General features: G+C 43.0%; 1 protein-coding gene and 1 long non-coding RNA gene across 2 annotated transcripts; one reads left to right on the forward strand and one right to left on the reverse strand.

The window, feature by feature from the left end:
- Positions 1-69: 69 nt before the first annotated feature.
- On the reverse strand, positions 70-20431 carry col28a1b (collagen, type XXVIII, alpha 1b). Its single transcript, XM_058054040.1, has 34 exons — positions 20290-20431; positions 19851-20005; positions 17821-18386; positions 15416-15436; positions 15279-15338; positions 15143-15196; positions 15020-15064; positions 14914-14940; positions 14804-14848; positions 14685-14729; positions 11760-11813; positions 10415-10483; positions 10248-10316; positions 7467-7535; positions 5952-6020; positions 5788-5856; positions 5629-5697; positions 5242-5310; positions 5093-5164; positions 4943-5011; positions 4801-4872; positions 4607-4675; positions 4466-4534; positions 4329-4397; positions 4195-4263; positions 4060-4128; positions 3903-3971; positions 3757-3825; positions 3575-3655; positions 3329-3364; positions 3195-3231; positions 2567-3121; positions 597-884; positions 70-523 (listed from the first exon to the last, which is right to left on the reverse strand). Exons 2-34 carry the CDS (start codon positions 19993-19995, stop codon positions 354-356), a joined length of 3408 nt encoding a protein of 1135 aa, XP_057910023.1. The 5' UTR covers positions 19996-20005; positions 20290-20431; the 3' UTR covers positions 70-353.
- LOC131105673 (uncharacterized) lies at positions 544-10614 on the forward strand. Its single transcript, XR_009119977.1, has 6 exons — positions 544-916; positions 2574-2870; positions 2961-3164; positions 5634-5716; positions 7453-7572; positions 10404-10614. It is a non-coding gene; the product is annotated as an uncharacterized LOC131105673 (long non-coding RNA).
- Positions 20432-20933: the final 502 nt, after the last annotated feature.

The raw sequence follows: 20933 nt of genomic DNA on the forward strand, positions 1-20933 counted from the left end.
GTGATTAGGTTGTTTTTTTTGCGTCCATTTATGCTCTGTTTTACATCAGCAAAGTCAATGTGACAACAATGATTCAAAAATAGCTTTATTGTTTAATGACATTACTGTATTTAAAGTACCATTTTCACAAATATAAAGTCCAAAAAATAGTACAACATGATTGGCTTTACTGAATAGTTAGTGGTTTAAAAAACTTTTCAAGTAAGTAAATCACAAAAATGAGTTTTTAATGTCCATCAAAGAGCTTATTAAACATTGTGTTCACATTAAAGTCATGCTTGGTTAAAGAGGCATGTTGAAGCACCTTGGTGGTAAAGTACATTACCAAGAACGTTATGAAGTTTGTAGTAATATTAGATACGCACGCAAGCTTCTTTACAGCTCCTCTCGCTGTCAAAGTGGTTGGTGTTACCCTGACAGCCTCCATACCAGAACTGAGCACAGGAGTTGGCCGTGGCGTCGTAGTACCACCTCACCACGTAGTCCCGACATGGCCCCGGGTCCAGGACCTGACTGCAGCGCTCTGTCATGGAAGTAGGACATTTTGTTTACTCTCTAAATATTTCAACAAGAAGCTTCCTTTTTGTCAAACTCACGCGAGGATGCAGAAGTCATGGGTGGACGGGACCCCCGTGGTGTTTTCATAGTGGGGGCCATCGGCCCGTTGACTCCAGCCATGATGGTGTGCTTTGTCTCGACGGTCGTTTGTGGTCTGAAAGGTTCTCTGTCAAAGAATGGCAGTCTCTGGGTTTCTGACGAAGTTCTGTGGTCTATTTTTGGTCTCTGCGGAGCTGCAGCTTCTCTTGCGGGTTGAGGTGGACTGTGCTGGAGCGATCCATTTTGACTGTCCTCGCAGATGCGACTTAAGAGTTTCTTCTCGAGGGCTGAAACGATTAATCATTGTCAACAAATGAGGGTAAGGAAAAATAGAATTTACCTGTGTCCGTATTCACCTATCCAGATGGTTCTGTTACATTTATGATGCTGGCTTTGCTACAATTCAAAATGGCTGACAGCCACTTGTCTTGCTAGCTAGGTGGGCTAACCTACACCAGAACAATACGTTCAAAAAAGCGTTTAGTTGTTCTTACAAGCCAACACCAGCATGCGCCAGACAGCTGTAAGCTAGCATTTTAGCAGCTAGAGACCACAAACTCAACTAAAAAAAACAGCATAGACCAGTGATTTTCAACCTTTTTTGAGCCACGGCACGTTTTTTACATTGTAAAAATCTTGTGGCACACCACTAACCAAAAATGTTACAAAATGTCACCACAACCTCACACGTGCATCAATAAGTCTATCGGAGGAACAAGGTAGGTGTTGCCACACGGACCAATATTACATTGCTCTGCCAGTCTTTACACCACAGACACTCCACAGTAGCCACGTTTTTACATCACCACTTTTTCTCTTTCCGAATGACCTTTCGGGAAACAATGGTATCCATGGAAAGGAATATTCCAATCTCTTGTCTACATGCACCGTGAAAATCAACCAGAATAGTCAATAGGGCATGCCCAGTAAAACGTAAACATCAACATCACGTGATACCGGCTTCCCCAAGTTTTTCTTTCACTTGTTGGAATAACTCCGTATTGCCAGTTTTTCGTCTGTCCAGTCTTGAAATTTAGTTTGAATCAAAAACAAACTTTGCTTAGTCCAGTGCCGATTGCTGGCCTCCATTTTTAAAAGTGAAGAACGTCTGGATCTGCGTGTTACGTCATATCTGAGCACGCGCTGAAAGAACGCACCCGGGATCAATTTAAACAGGAAAAGATCAAATTCAATCTTGCTAATATTTTATAATTAAACTCAGGACATGTTTTATATAGATATATATTTTCTTTTTTAATAAAACTGGACTTGTGAATAAAGTATAGAAGTGTTTAGATTCTGTTTCACAGATGGCGCTAATGCACACGAAAGCTGCTTGCCAACCGCCAATAAACAACAGAAGAAGAAAAACACCACAAAGAAGAAGGCAATCTGGCAACTTTCCGTTTGAGTGGGTACAAGATACCTCAATCGGATTGGTTAAAGGAATATTCCATCCCTGTTCAATTCTTTCCGTTTGAGCAAATAAACCAAATGCAATTGGAATATTTGGGTCCATGTATATTATTGACATAATGGCTATTGACATATTTGCAAATGATGATTAATAAATGTTAATTATAAAAAGTGATATTGGATAATTCCTCACGGCACACCTGACGGTTTCTCAAGGTACACTAGTGTGCCGCGGCACAGTGGTTGAAAATCACTGGCATAGACCTACCAGCATGACCATTATAGCAGATGTGGTGTTTTTGCGCGAGTATGCTGGTCTGGTGGACCAGCCTGGTGGACCAGCATACATTGTGTTTTCCAGACTAGCACGAAAACACAACATATGCTGGTTTTCCCAGGAAGCGCCAAAAGTATTTCCGTAAAGCTAATTGCGGTTGTCTCTGAACTTTTCTGCATCTGTTGATTTAGTTTTAAACTTTTCAAGCTTTAGTGTTCGTATTACTTTCTGTTTTAGTAAGTGTGTTTTTGCATCATGAGCTCTGTGCATCGTCACCTGGCAGGGTCTTAAAGTCGTCAATGAGGTACACGTGGTCACTGTCTGGTTCTGAAGCCATGAGGTCCAGTTCCTTCCTGAACTCCACAAACAGCGGGTCGCTGGTGTTGACCACCCCGATCACAAACATCTCGATGTTACTTCCCTGGGCTTCCCTCACCGCGCTCTCCAGACTGACCGAGTCCCTCTTGTCGGCCTGGCCGTCCGTGATGACGATCGCCAACTTCCTTACTCCCGCTCTGGCCGCTCGGAAAACCTGATTGGCCCGCTGGATGGCGCTGCCTGTAAAGGTGCCCTCGCCCAGGTAAGTCATGGAGCGTACTGCCGACTTGACTTCATCCTGGGAGGCCGCCTGGCTGAGGCTGACCACGACCGTGTTGATGTGGCTGTACAGGACGACCCCCACCCGTGTGGTGTCCCTGGCCACAGATGCCCGGTCGACAAGGGTGCTCACAAAGTCCTTGATGATATTGAAGTTGTCTGGACCCACACTTTCGGAGCTGTCGATTACAAAGACCAGTTCCAAGGGGCTTTGGCGGCATGTCACCCCGCAATCTGAGGCATAAGATGGAGACCAAGACTTCATCGCACAGCAAAAGTAAAAACTCCCTCTGTTTTACCGACTTACTGCATATTGATCTCACGATTTGGATGATTTCTTCCCTCTGTGAAAGACAGCAAAGCAAGGTTCTTGTGACGGAGTTGCAAAGCTCAGTATTCAAAAAGTATTCATCAAGTTAGTTTGAGCATCATTTGACTTACTGTAAGTCCAGGTTCACCTTTTTGTCCCACTCTTCCCTGCAGTTCAAAAGAGAAACAGACCATCTGAGTATGCCTTCATTACCAGTAGATATTCCTGGTAATGCTTCACAAGCATCATGAAAGGGTTTAGTCCTTCCAGGATGTATTCACATAGCACATTCCAGTCCTCCGGTTCCTAGAGTCAAACCCGTCCACTCTCATCTCCAGCAATCAATCCATTCATAATTTTTCAACAAAATCCAGTACCGAAGGTCCAGTGGCTCCGGGTTCTCCGCCAGACCCACTGTCTCCCTTTTTTCCTCTCTCACCAGTGAAGCCTCGGTCCCCCTGCAAGAACAACGTAGCATATCTACCGGTAATCGGTCTTCTATCACAAAGTCAAGCTGGCATAGATATTCTTCTTAGATTTATCAGCAGGATAGTGGTACCTTATCTCCCTGAAGTCCTATTCCAGGAGGACCTCTTGGGCCAGGAATCCCCTGAAATCCAGGCTCTCCCTGTAGAGAAAGTAAAAAAAAACTTGAATCTGCACTCTTTCAAAGTGGATCTTGCCGGTGTCAGGTGGCTGCTATACCTTTTGTCCTTGGATACCTTCTCCTGTGGGGCCCTGTGGTCCAGGAGGACCCATCACGCCAATGGAACCCTGCAGGGAAAAATCTAAGGCGTGTCTCTCAATAGGAATGTCAATCTTTAAGCCTTCAATGTATGATAATCACGATTCATATGGCTACCTTTGGCCCAAGGAGGCCTACTCCTGGCGCACCTGCAGGCCCAGGCAGTCCAGGCAGGCCTCTGTCTCCCTGGACAAAACAAGAATTTATCTTTCATTGTGCTCCATTCATCTATCTTCTCTACCTCTTCTTTACCTTCGGTCCTGGTAAGCCTACTCCATCTGGTCCAGGCTCACCTGTCAAGCCAGGGGGTCCTGGGAGCCCCTGAGGCAAAGTGTTAGGAATGATAACAAGGACGTGCACTGGACACATTGTACATTGGTACTCACTGGAGGACCTGGCATGCCTTCTCCTTTACCTCCTGATAACCCAGCAGGCCCTGGAAACCCTCTGTCACCCTATAGAAGCCACATTGTCAGAACCTGGTCATGATATATCATTGAAAGTCATTATGCCTTGAACGCACCTTGGGTCCAATTATTCCGCGACCGGGTTCACCTATTACTCCAGCAGGACCTTGTGGACCTGGCTCTCCCTGGAGGGACAACAAGAATGGATGATAGGATGAAATAAACAGGATTGTATTTTGAGCATCGCATGGTCTTACCTTGGCACCAGGAATACCCCTCCCTGGTTGTCCTGGTGCACCAGGTGGCCCAATAAATCCAGGATCGCCCTAAACACATAACACTCATTGTGCTGCGTCCCATGAAACTGGAAGGTCTAAGTCCTGTACTCTGTACTGCAACTCCACCAAGATATATGTACTGTAAAACAATGCTGCCTTCAATATATCCTTACCTTTGGTCCCATTGGCCCCACAGGGCCAACAGCACCCGGCAGACCTCTGGTCCCTCTGTCCCCTCTATCCCCCTGACAAAAGACCATGATAATTTGCTCATACCATTCCAAGCCATGATAGTTAAAAAATGAAAATCTTCACCTTCTGTCCAGGGGTGCCTTTACCAGGACTGCCATCTGGTCCCCTGGGGCCTGGTAATCCAATGTCACCCTGACATTGAAAAAGGGAACTAAACAATCAAAGTAACCTAAAATATATCCTAAATATACTAAATACAGTGAACCTTAATACCTTTTGCCCTGGTACCCCATCCTCTCCTGGTTGACCAGGAATGCCTGGAAGGCCCTCGGCCCCCATACCTCCCTGAGAGCATCACAACGAGTTATTTTGTAATATTTACCCATTGGGACTTATATGCTGCTTTTTGCTTATATAATTACTTTTGGTCCTTGCGCTCCCACACCTCTCTCGCCAGGGGGTCCTGGTACTCCTGAGAATCCCTGATTTCCCTAAATGTCATAAAAAATGGAAAAATCTTACTGTTGTTTTTATTGCTGTCAGTGTTTTTCACCACTAAATGCATATTGAATTCCGTGATTTACACTTTAATTGCAAAGGAAATTAACATTAAGACACCCTCATCTTGCTGAGATTATAAATAACCTCGTGTTTGATTGACAGGACACACTTATTTGATCTGCATGAATGCAAGCAGAGTCATTTCCATGCAATCAAAGTGCTAAACAGCTGAACGTCCATCACAATTAGCAGCTTAGCAAATTAGCATTTAATCAGACATTTAATGCGGGTCTACTTTGGTCCTATACCTTAGGTCCTGGTATTCCCACACCTGGAGCTCCTCTGGGGCCCGTGGGTCCTGCAGGGCCTTGGTCACCCTGAAGGAAAAATGTGCAGGTAAGAGACCCTGGTAGCTTTTTCAGAGCTAATCTAGCAGGTGATACAACTGATTGTTTGTAAATTTGCACCTTTTCTCCTTGGAACCCAACACCGGGAGAACCAACTGGACCAGGCTGTCCAGGTGGACCAAGACTGCCCTAAAGAAATGCTTGTCAAATATGCAGTATTCTGGGCTTTTGGTGAAGCATAAGAGACCTAAACAATAAATATATACGACAATAGGTTTATTTACCTTGTCACCTTTGAACCCGATACCAGGCAGCCCACGATTCCCCCGGGGTCCTTCAAGTCCACGATCACCCTAACATGTAAACACATGGACATTTGAATTACAGTATATGGGAACTTCTACCAAGAGTTATACAGACCCTCGTAGTATTGCATTTTGATAATCGCTCCCTTGCTTTATCGCGGCTTTCCGCGAGGTTTTCAGGAAGTCAGCCATGGCATGTCCAACATCCCATAATGACATAGTGGTAAATTTTTATTTTTTTTCTTTATTTTCCGGACTATAAGTCACACTTTTTTTCATCGGTTGGCTGTTCCTGCGACTTATACTCCAGAGCAACTTATAAATGAAAAAACTGTTGTGTTACATAAACACTGGTCACCTTTGTTGTTTGTTTATTTTTTGTGTAGCTGAATAACCATTGTGTTAGCATATCTTACACCTATTCAGCCTGTTCTCTATTCTTTTATTGTTAGAACTTGCCTTCCAAGAGGACGTAATGTCGGTTTTGGTCAAGTAGTTTGTAAAATAAATTACGACTTATACTCCGGAGCGACTTATAGTCCAGAAAATACGGTAATAGGAGTGTAACTGTGACTATAGGAGTGTTTTTTCATTTCACCAGAACTCATTCATTCATTCATTTTCTACCGCTTTTTCCTCACGAGGGTCGCGGGGGTGCTGGAGCCTATCCCAGCTGTCTTTGGAGGCGGGGTACACCCTGGACTGGTCGCCAGCCAATCACAGGGCACATATAGACAAACAACCATTCACACTCACATTCATACCTATGGACAATTTGGAGTCGCCAATTAACCTAGCATGTTTTTGGAATGTGGGAGGAAACCGGAGTACCCGGAGAAAACCCACGCATGCACGGGGAGAACATGCAAACTCCACACAGAGATGGCCGAGGGTGGAATTGAACCCTAGTCTCCTAGCTGTGAGGTCTGCGCGCTAACCACTAGACCTCCGTGCCGCCCTGTATTTAACTTGTATGTTAAAATTGTTTAAAAAAATGTAATGCGTGGGGCACAATCATGTGATCCGCACAAAAAATTGGAGGAACCATTTTTGTATTACTTTCAAATGTTGACCTTTTACGACTGACAATGATTAACATGTTTATATTACTGCATGGTGTCAGTTCAGTTTCTAACTAGTGTGAATGATGCTGTGAGGAGGCGAGCCACTGTTTTAAGTATTGTAGCTGACTTGACAGGTGATATAATTCAAAGGTGGGTGCTCTTATCCTCATTGGGTCTTGATGGTATAATTAGATAAGGATGAGAATGACTAACAGACATTCCAGCAGTGATGAATGGGTTTTTCTGGAGGACGATCAGCACATCATCTACATCGAAGGTTAATTTGTCTTCTGTAGATATTGATCTAATACTCTTGCTCTTATTGTTTTGCTTGTTTTAGAATTTGTAATCAATTTGATTCACGGTTGTACACGTTGCCAATTCACAACAAACGTTATGTTGAATAATGTTTGCAGACTGACCCACCCACCTTTGGCCCTGCAGGACCCTCTCCAGGTGGTCCAGGGTTTCCTCGTAGTCCCGGTGGTCCAAGAGGACCCTGAAACAGACAGCCAGCGTTGCCTCAAGCATGTACAGTAAGTGAATAAACACTGACATGTGAACGTCTCCTGTGGGCCACATAGTAACTGGATGCGTTAAAGGAAACTGGAGCTCATTAATCTTAGTTTTCTATGATTGTGTAACAAAATGTCATATTTTGTTTTACAACTTGACCTGCTAAACACAGCAGATGCTCTTTCTATTTGAGACGGTTAAATGTATTTACCTGACAGCCTGCGACACACCAGTGTACCTTGTATTGTACGTATGCAGATGCGTTACTGTGTTATTATGAAATCTCTTAAAGGGGACCTATTATGTTTTTTTGTAGTTAGAATGTTGTATTCTTGTGTTAAACAATGCCAAAGTTTCAGATAATGAGGTTTGCGCATTTGATAGTGAACCCTGAAAAAAGTTTGGAAGAAGGAAGGAAGGTATCTCATAAAACAACAATTTTTTTCCACGATTTGGCTATCCACACGAGCCCGCAGATATCTGGCACAAAAAACAAAGGTTTTCAAAACCTAAGGCCAAAGTGTAGAAAAAAATCTGGTTGCGTGTTTGGTTATGGACGCCAATAACCGGGGTTTTCCCACACACGACCAGTGTTTACATCAGAAACTACATAGATGCCCTCATAACTGTGTTTGGTTGTAGCTGTTATTCAAACGTTTTGTATTCAAATTCTGCTTCATGTTGAAGAACATGGCGAAGAGGTGAAGAAGCACTTTGAGATCAGCCATTTTCCCTCAAATAATCATTCCATGTCCAAGGCATCTTCCTCGTAACAGACTCCGATGCTGGGTTTTCGGACTCAGACTGGGACTCATTGCCAGCTGGTGGGAGAACCTTGAGATGGAATTTGTCCTCGGCGCACAAATTTCTGAATGTCATGGTCCTTACTATTGTTATTGTCAGTTATGTGTGGGTGCATTCAAAAAAATATGAGGTTGTGTGGACACAATATTTTTCATAAACGGAGAGGGGGAAATATGTGGTTTTACAAATACCCTGCTACGTGTGGATATGTGCGGGAACAATCTGTACAAGCTGAGTGGGACCAACCACAGTGGAGCGGGCATGCCCAAGGGTGGGCTGTGAATGGAATAAATTAAAACAGAACCAAAATCCAAGGAAATACAGTACAGCTGGAATAGGTACAGATTCTGGAAGATCTAGAACGCTTTCTGTATGGGTTATCTTGTGAGGCTGCTTTGTAGGAGTCCACAACTCAATACAAAAGGGCAGAAAATGGGCACAACAGGTCCCCTTTTTAAAAAAATATTTTTTTTGGAACAGAAAAAAACTTTTTGGGGCTAACATACTTTTACATACTACTACTTATTACACATGTTTTGTGGTTCAAGCAGCACTGTAGCCCTTGCACCAGGTTAGCCAATATAACTGGGCAGTGGAACTATGGCATTACACCCTGCCAATCACACAGGAAATGATTAAGTAAATTGTCTAGTTTGCATAAATCGACCATGACACATGGTCACACGCTGTGGGAGACAAACAGCAAAAGCACCTGCTTCTCCTGCTGCTCCTGCTGCTCCTTCAGAACATCAATACATGCTTACATATTCGAGTCTCCAAAAGTGCCCATTAAACCAGAAGAAGTGAAAAATACAATCTAACTTGCAGTTTCAGGATCTCTTCATGGCAAAGGCAAAAACGTGGCTGGATTGTTGAGCTGCATAAAGGCTGTTTTATGCTTTCTGCATCTGCGAGGTCCGCATGTCTCCATGTGGACAAACAACGTCATTTTTGCACCCAAGCACCCTGGAGCGTATCCTTTTGTGCGGAACATTTTTGCTCCGTGCACCTCCACACCGGTGTTGAGACCTTTTTAACACCTTCACTGGAAACATGCAACGTTCCAACCTGCTTCAAGAAGGCTTCCACCATCATCCCAAGAAACTGAGGACTTAATGATTACAGATCCGTCACCTTGACCTCTGTGGTCATGATGACATTCAAGCGTCATCCTGTCATATATCAGAGACATTACTGACCCACACCTGGATCCCCTGCTGTTCGGCTATGATGATGATGATGCAGGAGACATGGCACTGTAGCTCATCCCCCAGTACCTGGGCTCTCCAGAATTCTCCAGATGGCTATGTGGAGATGTTGCTGGAGACATCCCTTGTGACTGAAGTCCCTTGTCTGTGTGGTAATGACTGGCCTTTTCAACGGGACAACGCTGCAGTTCATAATGCCTGCCTGACAAAGGACTTCTTCCAGAGGAATAAGCTCACTCTTTTGGACCATCTTGCGTGTTCCTCTGATCTAAAGCCAACTGAGAACATTTGCGAATAGATGGCAAGGGACGTTTACAACAATGGACATCAGTTCCAGACAGTGCATGATCTCCGTGAAGCCATCTGGAACAACATTCCCACTAGCCTCCTGGAAACACCGGCATTAATCACGCCCAAACCTATTTTTGAAGTTGTTATGTTCTTAAACTTTTGATCATTCTATTTCACTTTAATGCTTATTTGCACTAAATTGCTTACTAAAGTATTTAAAAACAGTGCAAAATGTAAATTGTTGCAATTTTTCAACTGGTCTTTTGCGATTAGGAGTGTATTTGTGGCGATCCTAATTGATCTATGGCAGGCCACCACACATAAATGAATGTATGGCAAATACTCATATCGTACAAAAACATGTTTCTAAATTACATTGTAGAGCTACTCACTGGTATTCCTGGTTCTCCGATGCCAAGTGGACCTGTTGGACCTGGCCTTCCCTGGATACCTTTTTCACCCTGAAAGCATCACACGTCACCTCAGTGCACATTCAGATATCTTTGCCATTCCAGTCACTGACATATTTGTTTTTTTTATTCATAAAGGTAGACATCACCTTGGCTCCTGGAAAGCCAATACCAAAGTCACCCGGTGGACCAGGGTCACCACCAGGCCCTCGATCGCCCTGCAACAGGACAACATTGACGTAAGTATCAGCAAGTATGTTTACATTCTTCTACAATGTATGTTATTAACGCAGTGTTGAAAAAATAAAACACGTAAAGGTATTCAGCTCTATTTATTCTAATGCAGCCTTTAAAGGTCCAAATGGTTCATAGCTGCAATCATTTTGTGGTATTTTGGCACAAAAGAGGAGAGCTTTGTCCCCCCTCCTCTGAATGAATGTGTAATATTTTCCCATGTGCTGTAAATCAACCATATTTGCTGCCGATAAAGACATCTTTGTCAAAAAGCTGTGCATCAGCTCCATGCTCAGCAGAAGCTTCATGCCTGTGGGCTTCCTCCTTAAAGGTCCTTGACTGTATGTGTGCCATTGTGTACCACACTGTATGAAGTCTAACAGCTTATACCAGCAAAGGCCATGGCTTCATTCCTACTGGGAAAATAACCTACAAAACGTCCATAAATTCGCCATAATGATGCTGTTTTTCCACACGCAAGACTATTGATTTTGAAGCCTCATTACGATCCTCATCAAAAGTACCGTATTTTCCGCACTATACGGCGCACCGTGTTATAAGGCGCACCTTCAATGAATGATATATTTTAAAACTTTTTCCATACATAAGGCGCACCGCATTATAAGGCGCTACAGTAGAGGCTGTAGTTACGTTATGCAACCATTAGATGGTGCCGCGCTAAAGGGAATGTCAACAAAACAGTCAGATAGGTCAGTCAAACTTTATTAATAGAGAACAAACAAGCTTTCCACAACTCCATTCACTCCCAAAATGAATAAACAGCTGTTTTATTATTTTCTCTGAGGTAAAGCCATCTCGCTTTATTGCCACGGAAACTTTGTTTAGTCTTCTTTACTTGGCGCAGCTCATCCTCATGCTTCCTCCACTTCCGCACCATCGATTCATTAATGTTAAACTCTCTTGCTGCTGCTCTATTTCCGTGTTCTACTGCGGGACTGATCGCCTTGAGTTTAAACTCTGCGTTGTAAGCGTGTCTCTTAATAGGAGCCATTTCAGGGTCTTTATACAAACGCACAAATTAAAGTGAATCGTTGTTTAATATTTCCCAGTATGCACAGCGCACTTCTTCTTCTACGGGAAAAATGGAGTCGGTGGCTGCTTACCGTAAGTTGCGAGACCTGTCGCGGCTCAGTATTGATCCATATACGTATAAGGCGCACCGGATTATAAGGCGCATTGTCAGCTTTTTAAAAAAAAATCAAATTTTAGGTGCGCCTTATAGTGCGGAAAATACGGTACTTTTTGTCCAGGTGGTCCCTCGAGGCCAATGTCACCAGGTGGTCCAGTCTCTCCCTGCAAAATACATGAAATCGCTTAATTCTGTATAGATAGTCATTATTTATGATCATCAAGTGTTTGCGCGAAGTTGGGAATGGCTTAAAACCCTCGGTTTCAGAGGGCGTTGCAAAACTGTTCCCTTGTGATGTCACAAAGGAGCCCTCCCCCAAGCGCTGGTCTGCTTCATGAAACAAGCTCAGGCAGAAGTTGTTATAGTTGGTACTTCCCAAGAAGAGAAAAACATTTTCATCTGTCAGCTGCATTTCACATGGACTGTTTTTGTAAACATGAACGTGAAATATCCGCCAAACTGTTGCTGCAGCCAGAAGCAAAGCACTATCGCCGGGAAAGGTGCAATAATGTCGGACACGCTGTGCGTCCATGGAGGTTGGAGAGAACCACAGTGCTCACTGATGTCTGGAACATGTGAAAAAAACATGGAATGACCACATTTGAAGATTGTATACAGATAGTAAACGCAGTGCCCTCACGTCTGCGTCTGAGCTCCACAGCACCAGCGGTGCCTCTGACAAAGTATTTCCGAGAGTGCTCCTCGGGCAGGCGAGGTTGGAGGCCACACGGCTAGTACCGGCTTCTCCTGAGCACCAGTGGTGCCTACTCTTTGAGTTCATACACGGTCACTCAGGGGTCTCCAGCCAGTAGATCATGAGCTGCCAGTAAGCTCCTAAACACATTTCAATTAGCTCTCCCTGATTTTTCCCCCTGATAGTTGATATGACCACGATAGGACTTCATTCATTCATTTTCTACCGCTTTTCCTCACGAGGGTCGCGGGGGGTGCTGGAGCCTATTCCAGCTGTCTTTGGGCGAGAGGCTGGGTACACCCTGGACTGGTGGCCAGCCAATCACAGGGCACATATAGACAAACAACCATTCAAACTCACATTCATACCTATGGACAATTTGGAGTCACCAATTAACCTAGCATGTTTTTGGAATGTGGGAGGAAACCGGAGTACCCGGAGAAAACCCACGCATGCACGGGGAGAACATGCAAACTCCACACAGAGATGGCCGAGGGTGGGATTGAACCCAGGTCTCTCAGGTTTAAGCTCAGACAAGTGTTCCAATGTTCCAATGTTTCGTGCTTAATGCTGTCTGTAGAATATGTTGCAAGTCAATCAAAAACAATCTGCGGGCCTCAAATGACCCCTTGGCCTCATTTGGGACGCCCCTATTCCATCATATGTGGCAAAAGAAGGTTATAAATAATGTAGTCTTGTAGCAGGTCAGATGAATGAGAATCAGACAAGAGGAGGATTAAAGTCAACATCCAGTTCTTTCATGTACTTTCTCAGGCCCCGCTCAAAAAGCAACACGCTTTATTCCGACAACTAAGCGTCCAGGTCGCCGTGCTAATCCCACCATACAAAGTGTGTTCCTGCAAAAGAAAAATATCCTGCAAGCCTGAATTCCCTGCTTTGGAATCAGGATTAGATGGAAGCCAATATTCACATTCCATTAGTGCAGAGGTGAACAAAGACCAGACTCCACCAGCAGTCGTCACAGTGGACACTTTGACTACCGTCTTTTGTATCAATGGTTGAAGGGGACATCAAAAAACAATGAAATTGCTTGTGGATTCAGATACAACTAAACTGGGTTATTACTCTTTGCTGTTGTTGGTGATAGTCGATAAATACATTATTCCAATTTCTGTTTAGCATTGTAAAGCCAGGGTTCATCTCAACCTTTTATTTGTAAAATGACAACTTTTGACTTTATTAATATAATCTAATATAGGGCTGCATGGCGGACAAGTGGTTAGCACGCAGACCTCACAGCTAGGAGACCAGGGTTCAATTCCACCCTCGGCCATCTCTGTGTGCATGTTCTCCCCGTGCATGCGTGGGTTTTCTCCGGGTACTCCGGTTTGCTCCCACATTCCAAAAACATGCTAGGTTAATTGGCGACTCCAAATTGTCCATAGGTATGAATGTGAGTGTGAATGGTTGTTTGTCTATATGTGCCCTGTGATTGGCTTACCCCGCCTCTTGCCCAAAGACAGCTGGGATAGGCTCCAGCACACCCCGCGACCCTCATGAGGATAAGCGGTAGAAAATGAATGAATAATCTAATATAATCCAATATAATCTAATATAATCTAATTAATAATGTAGGAATTGCAATGTCTTTAGGAAATGTAAACAAATGTGGCTTTCCCTTACGAGCCATTGCTAGCAACGTAAACAGAGGAGCAGAGCTTGGGGGAGGGCAGAGAGCTTATCTGGCTTACATCCATGCCCATATAACGATGCTCGCTCCTCTGTGACATCACAAAGGAACAGTTTTGCTACGCCCTCTGGAACCAAGCGTTTTGAGCCATCCCAAACTTCTTTCAGGGCTCACTCCCAAATGCGCAAACCTCATTATCTGAAACAATCTGGCATTGTTTAACACAAGAATACAACACTGGAAATTGGAATATATATATATATATATATATATATATATATATATATATATATGCCTTTATTCGTCCCTCAGTGGGGAAATTTGTAAAATTGCGACTTCTTGGCTTTATTCTAGTCTGTAGACGTATGATTATGACATAATTCTTGGAATTCTGTGACTTTATGTTTGCTGGTTAACATTAGCACTTTTTTAACCTGTAAAACCAAACACCATCAGTCAGACTGTTATGTTGTCCTGCCATTTCCAATGGGTTGACAAGGTCATTTTGAGGTCACTGATGGCTTGTGATTGGATCCTGCCAAATAATATTATGACATAATTTTTATTTTTCTCATAAAATTAAGATTTTATGCTTCAGAAATTCAGACTTCTTTTTACTTCACCACATGCATAAATTTCATTCTGGTGTTTGCATACTGTAGTTTATTCACTAATATGAGTCAAAGGTACCTGTTTTCCCTTTGGTCCTCGTAGTCCAGGATGTCCCTCCGAACCCTAAAAGATGACACTTCATTAATTAGAAACTAATTAAGAGTTTTTAATGAAAATCCTATTCATAAAACACATACCGGGTCACCTTTAGTCCCAGGAGGACCACACTCCCCCCTCTCCCCCTGAAAGAAACATTTCAAGCTTTTGAAGTGCTTATTTTTCCACAACTATGAAGATATGACCTTACCTTGTTGCCCTTGTAACCCGGACGACCCTGCAAGACAGCCTTCAACAATAAGAGCTTCCTCTATCCTCAAACAAACAGCGCAAAATAAGACCGGGTTACGCTTTACCTCTGGACCGTCACTTCCTGGTCGACCGTTCACGCCGGACTCCCCCTTGAGTGACAACACAGACCCACAATGAGACCGAGACACTTTTTCCTTTTCCTTGTCTCATTGTTCATTGTGACCTACCTTCTCTCCCAGAGCACCAGGCGGCCCTCTGAAACCCGCCTCGCCTTTTCTGCCCTGAAATGAGTCATTTTAACATTTTTGTTAAAATGACTCATTTTTGAGTGTTGAAAATGATTTTGAGGCAGTAATAACCCACCGGAGCTCCTGGGGGTCCTCGGTCTCCTCTTTCACACAAACACACCTGAGCTTCTGGACACTAAAGAGGCAAGGAGATGATGAGTCAGGAACATCACCCGGTGCTGGAATACAAAATGTAAAATTGCAAACACGCACCTCTTCCAGTACGACTGTACCCTGGAAGCAAAATAATAACACACAGAAGAGTCAGTAACCAACCAAACGTCCATCCATTCATCAAAATGAAAATCAGGCTTTATTCTTACGACAATAACATCATTCTGGTCATTCTCTTTATTCTCATTTTTTTCCGCTAATGCTTGTAAAATTTTAGGTTTCTACTTTATTCTTGTGAAAAAATATTGACTATTAATGTAAAAAAAATCAGCAAAATTAAGGCTTTCTTTATGTAATTATGTTATTGTATTCTCATAGGCTTATGTCAATGCTTGTAAAATTCTGACTATGCGATTCATACTAAAACAGCAGCTTTCCCTTATAATAATTTCATTGAATTCTCATAATTACAACATTGTTATGATTGAAATTGTGCTTGTTAAAATTGCGACTTTTTCTCGAAATAATCTGACCTAATGCTCATTAAATTCTGACTATTAATGTGAAAACACTCACAAAATGAAGGTCTGTTTTTTTATACTCACAGGGTTTTTTTGTTAATTCTTGTAATATTTTGACTTTTATGACAATTTGTGCAAAAATAATATTATATATTTTTTTCTCATAAAATTAAGATTTTATGCTTCAGAAATTCAGACTTTTTTTTTTACTTTTTACTTTTTTTTGCCATTTATCCTCACTACGGTCGTGGGTCCAACCAAACTTTTACAGAAAAATATGCCTTCAAAAAATATTGACTATTAATGTAAAAAAATCAGCAAAATTAAGGCTTTATTTATGTAATTATGTTATTGTATTCTCATAGGCTATGCTTGTAAAATTCTGACTATGCGATTCATACTAAAACCGCAGATTTCCCTTGTAATAATTTAATTGAATTCTCATAATTACAACATTGTTATGATTTGAAATTGCGCTTGTTAAAATTGTGACTTTTTCACGAAATAATCTGACCTAATGCTCATTAAATTCTGACTATTAATGTGAAAACACTCACAAAATGAAGGTCATTCTGACAATATTCTGGGCATTCTGTTTTTTTATACTCACAGGGTTTTTTTTGTTAATTCTTGAAATATTTTGACTTTTATGACAATTTGTGCAAAAATAATATTATGATATAATTTTTATTTTTCTCATAAAATTAAGATTTTATGCTTCAGAAATTCAGACTTTTTTTTTTTACTTTTTACTTTTTTTTTGCCATTTATCCTCACTACGGTCGTGGGTCCAACCAAACTTTTACAGAAAAATATGCCTTCAAGGGGATCTATTATGCTCTTTTTCAGCCCTTTGTAATGAGTTGTGGACTCCTAAAGAGCAACTACACACAATAATCCACACAGAAAGCTTTGTAGATCTTAAAGAATCTGCACCTATTCTAGCTGTATTTCCTTGGATGAAGTGGATTTTTCCACTTACCACTTACGTCCACTCCACTGTGATCACTGGTCACACTCAGCTTGTACCCGGATTTGTCCATAAAAGGAAGTCACCGGTGACTTCTCACAAGGCTCACAGTGAAGTCACAGTGACTCGTTGTTTGGAGAAAAAAAAACAGAGCCAACGGAGCGTTCAGAGCCATCCTAAACTTCTTTCAGGGCTCACGTCCTCATTATCTGAAACTTTGGCTTCGTTTAATACGAGAATACTACATTCTAACTACATTCATAGGTCAGAAAAGCACGATAATTCCTCTTTAAAACTCCAAGTGTCATCATCACCAACCAAATGACCATTTAGTTGTTTCTACAATTTTATACTCAGTTCTAATTGTAATTGTAGGTAATAGGTAAAAATGTGTTTCTTGTAAAAATGAAGGTTTTATTCTTGTGATTACAATTGTTCCCAAAATGCGACGGCTTTATTTTCCTGTATTTATGTTCACGCTTGTAAAATGATTACTTTTTACTCGTAAAATTACAACTTTTGCTCTGGATATTTCATTCTTATTCTTACAGTTATTGCCTGGCTTATTATTTTTCAATCAAAAAAGACTGTTGGGCGGCACGGCGGTCGAGTGGTTAGCGCGCAGACCAGGGACCAGGGTTCAATTCGACCCTCGGCCATCTTTGTGTGGAGTTTGCATGTCCTCCCCGTGCATGCGTGGCTTTTTTCCGGGTACTCCGGTTTCCTCCCACATTCCAAAAACATGCTAGGTTAATTGGTGACGTGATTGATGAATGTGAGTGTGAATGGTTGTTTGTCTATATGTGCCCTGTGATTGGCTGGCCACCAGTCCAGGGTGTACCCCGCCTCTCGCCCGAAGACAGCTGGGATAGGCTCCAGCACCCCCGCGACCCTCGTGAGGAAAAAGCGGTAGAAAATGAATGAATGAATGAATGAATGAAAAAGACTGTTTTGCCTTGGCGGAGGTTATTTAGTGTTTGTGTCACATGTGGCCACTAGAGGGCAGTGCTCACCATCTCTTTGAGCAGCTTCTGCTCCAGCTGAGGATCCAGAAGACTCTGAACAAACTGCTGAGCGGGCGCGCTGGCGACCGCCCGCAGCTTGGCGCTGTTGTGACTCTGCCGAGCGATGTCCGACAAGCCCACAGCGAAGATCTTGATCCCATTAGCTTTGGCCTCCGCCGCAGCCACGATCACGTCGGGGTTCCGGGGGTGGTCCACCCCGTCGGTCATCAGCACAGCCACCCTGACGCTGTCGTCTGGTGTCTCTTGCACCAGCAACTGCGTGGCGTTGGAGATGGCGTAGGTGGTGTAGGTGCCGTGTCCAATGTAGCTCATGACACTGACCGGGCCGTGGAAGGAGTCCAGGTTTTTCCAGGCCGAGAACCTGTGCTCCACCGACACGGTGCTGCTGTACTGGAGGGCGGCCATTCGCACCTTCAGCGTCCAGCCGGCCACCTGCAGCATGGACAGGCGAGTACTGAAGCTCAGCACAAAACCTTTCTGCTTCTCAAACAGGGAGATCTTGGCGCTCTCGGAGCTGTCCAGGATGAAAACCACTTCCAGGGAGCAGGTGGGAGCTGCCAGACAGGAAGGGGAAAGAATCTGAGGAAAAGCATGCAACTGCTGTAAACCTGATTGAAGATTGAACACTGGGCTCTCAATTAATAGACCGGGCGCACCATGTGCACTATGCGTAAGCTGCGCCAACAGGGCAATTTTCGTGAGCGGCGCACATACGCCTACATCCCTCCCACCGGCTCAAGTGGCAAAGAGGGAGGAGAGAAGGCATGACAGGGTTTAACAACAACCGAGTGTAATCTTAACAAATCAAATGAACGCCTCTCATTGGCTTTAAATGCGCAGGGACCCCTGGGCTGCGCATCCAAGGCCACAATGCCATCATACACCACGTAGACAATGTCGGGGGCACATGTCATCTGTTCCTCACAGTTACATTAAACACAGCAGCAGGCTAATCCAGGCATTTTGCTTGTGACCCACCTGCATTCCTGCTCTGCATCGCCAAATAGGAGAACCTTTGATGGTCTATTCTCAGTATCTCCTCTTCATCCTCTTTGAGGAAAAGTGAAAATAAAATATCCTACACCCAGATTTTAACAAACAACATTGTATTAATCTTTTTTTAGTTGTTGTTAATTATTAGTTGTCTAATGGGTCACTTTTTCTGTTTCATTTGCATACTAACAGTGATTGGATGGGGAGAGAGGGGCGATCTGGGATGTGAAGAAGCATCCAGCACAGAGATGAGTGAAGCTTTTTCTGGGGAGTTTTTACTTCTAAATTGTTCTGGGGGGGGGGGGGGGGGCTAATATACTAATAAACTAATATAGAAGTCATATCATTATCATCATAATGTCCATCATAACAATAACAACAGTACAAAAATATGCACAAACCCCACTTCCAAAAGGGGGGGCGCCCACCCCCTTTTTTTGTTATGCAAATCAGAAATGGAGCAGGGTGGGGTAGACTTTGGGTAGGCCCGGCTCTCACTAACTCCATTTGATCCCGATACAAGTGGACTGTAACAGCAAAATGAGAAACTCAATTCTTCTAGATGCTTTTTTTAGTAGGGATGTCTGATATTGGCTCTTTTCCGAAACCCGATATGCCGATATTGTCCAACTCTCCATTTCTGATACCGATATCAGCCGATACCGAGCTGTGTAACGTGACATATCTCCTGTGGCGGAATGAACACGTGTGTTGTTTACAGCATTTTTTGAAATATCAGTTTTCATGATTGGCAAAAAATATGATACTGATATTGCATTTTTATTTGGCCAACAATTATCGTTACTGAGAAGTATCGGACATTCCAAATTTTTACTTAGATTTGCACCAAAATCAAATAGGTTCTTCCTTTTAAATAAGGTGGTGAAAATATTAGGACGGGTTCTCAGTGTGCAGCTGTACACCGCTGCAAACGACACATTTTTAAATGAATTCATCTCTGACAGGGCCTGACTGATGTACTTCCTGCCTGGATGCAGTACAATGCCTCACATGCATGCAATTACCATTTCCTCCATCGTCTGGCAGCCTGTAGTTGTTCCTACGTCCAGTTCTTCTCTGGCCTGTGGTACCGTGCAGGAGAGCCAGCGGCAGGAGAAGGAGGATCCACCATGTTGCCCTCGAGTTTGCCTTCCTGTTCAACACTTCCATCCTATACACACTTTTGCATTGCACAAATGCAAAAAAGGTTCAATCAGAGCCACTCTTTGAGTAACCCATGCAGCCTACTAATCACACCCAAAAAAAGCGGTATGCACATTATAATTGAATATATTTGCTGGAATTATGCATGCAGCATACCGATGTCAACATTTATTGAAAACAATTATTTTAATGCAATGATGCAAAATGAGTTTTGAAGTTGCACAAAATCTGTCATGTTGGCATAATTCACCAAAAAAAGTGCATACAGCTGCAAGTAAAAATAGCACAAAGTCTATTTACCCAAACTGTCATTTGGCCAAGGCCTCCTTGTTGTATTCCAGTCACCTGTGGTTGTCTGGGGGCATCCCACCTGCAGGGCTCGCCTTGTAAAGCAGGCTCAAACTGTCTGACAACTTTGGGTAACTGATGTGCATGGGCTTCTGTTTGTGTGTGTGTGTGTGTGTGTGTGTGTGTGTGTGTGTGCCAGGCCCAGGGAGGGAGGGGCAGTCACTGATTTATCACTTATTTCCACCATAAAAATGCATCACAATGCTCCAAGTATCGCATTTTCCACTAACCTAAGTGTTATTTTGATTATCTTGCTGTGTTTTCAGCTGCTGCACATTCAATGTTGTACATGAAAAAAAAGAAAAACCCAACGAGAGAGTTTATTTTTCCACTCTCGCTCCCTGATGTGGAAAACAGGCAAACTTTAAGATTTATTCCCATGTACAGCACAATATTAACCTTTTCGAAGCAGCGTTGCTAAAATAGCAAATACTTTGTATTAAAATAAGTAATATTTCAAAACATTTTCACTATACAGTATTTGTTTTAGTTTGCAATGATGGCTGTCTGCATTGAGCCAATCTTTTAATCGGTTATCATGATACGACAGTGACCTCTAGTGGCTGAGTCGCCCCACAAGCGGAACCTTTATGAGG

The sequence above is a fragment of the Doryrhamphus excisus genome, chromosome 17, assembly GCF_030265055.1.
Source record: "Doryrhamphus excisus isolate RoL2022-K1 chromosome 17, RoL_Dexc_1.0, whole genome shotgun sequence".
Taxonomy (NCBI): domain Eukaryota; kingdom Metazoa; phylum Chordata; class Actinopteri; order Syngnathiformes; family Syngnathidae; genus Doryrhamphus; species Doryrhamphus excisus.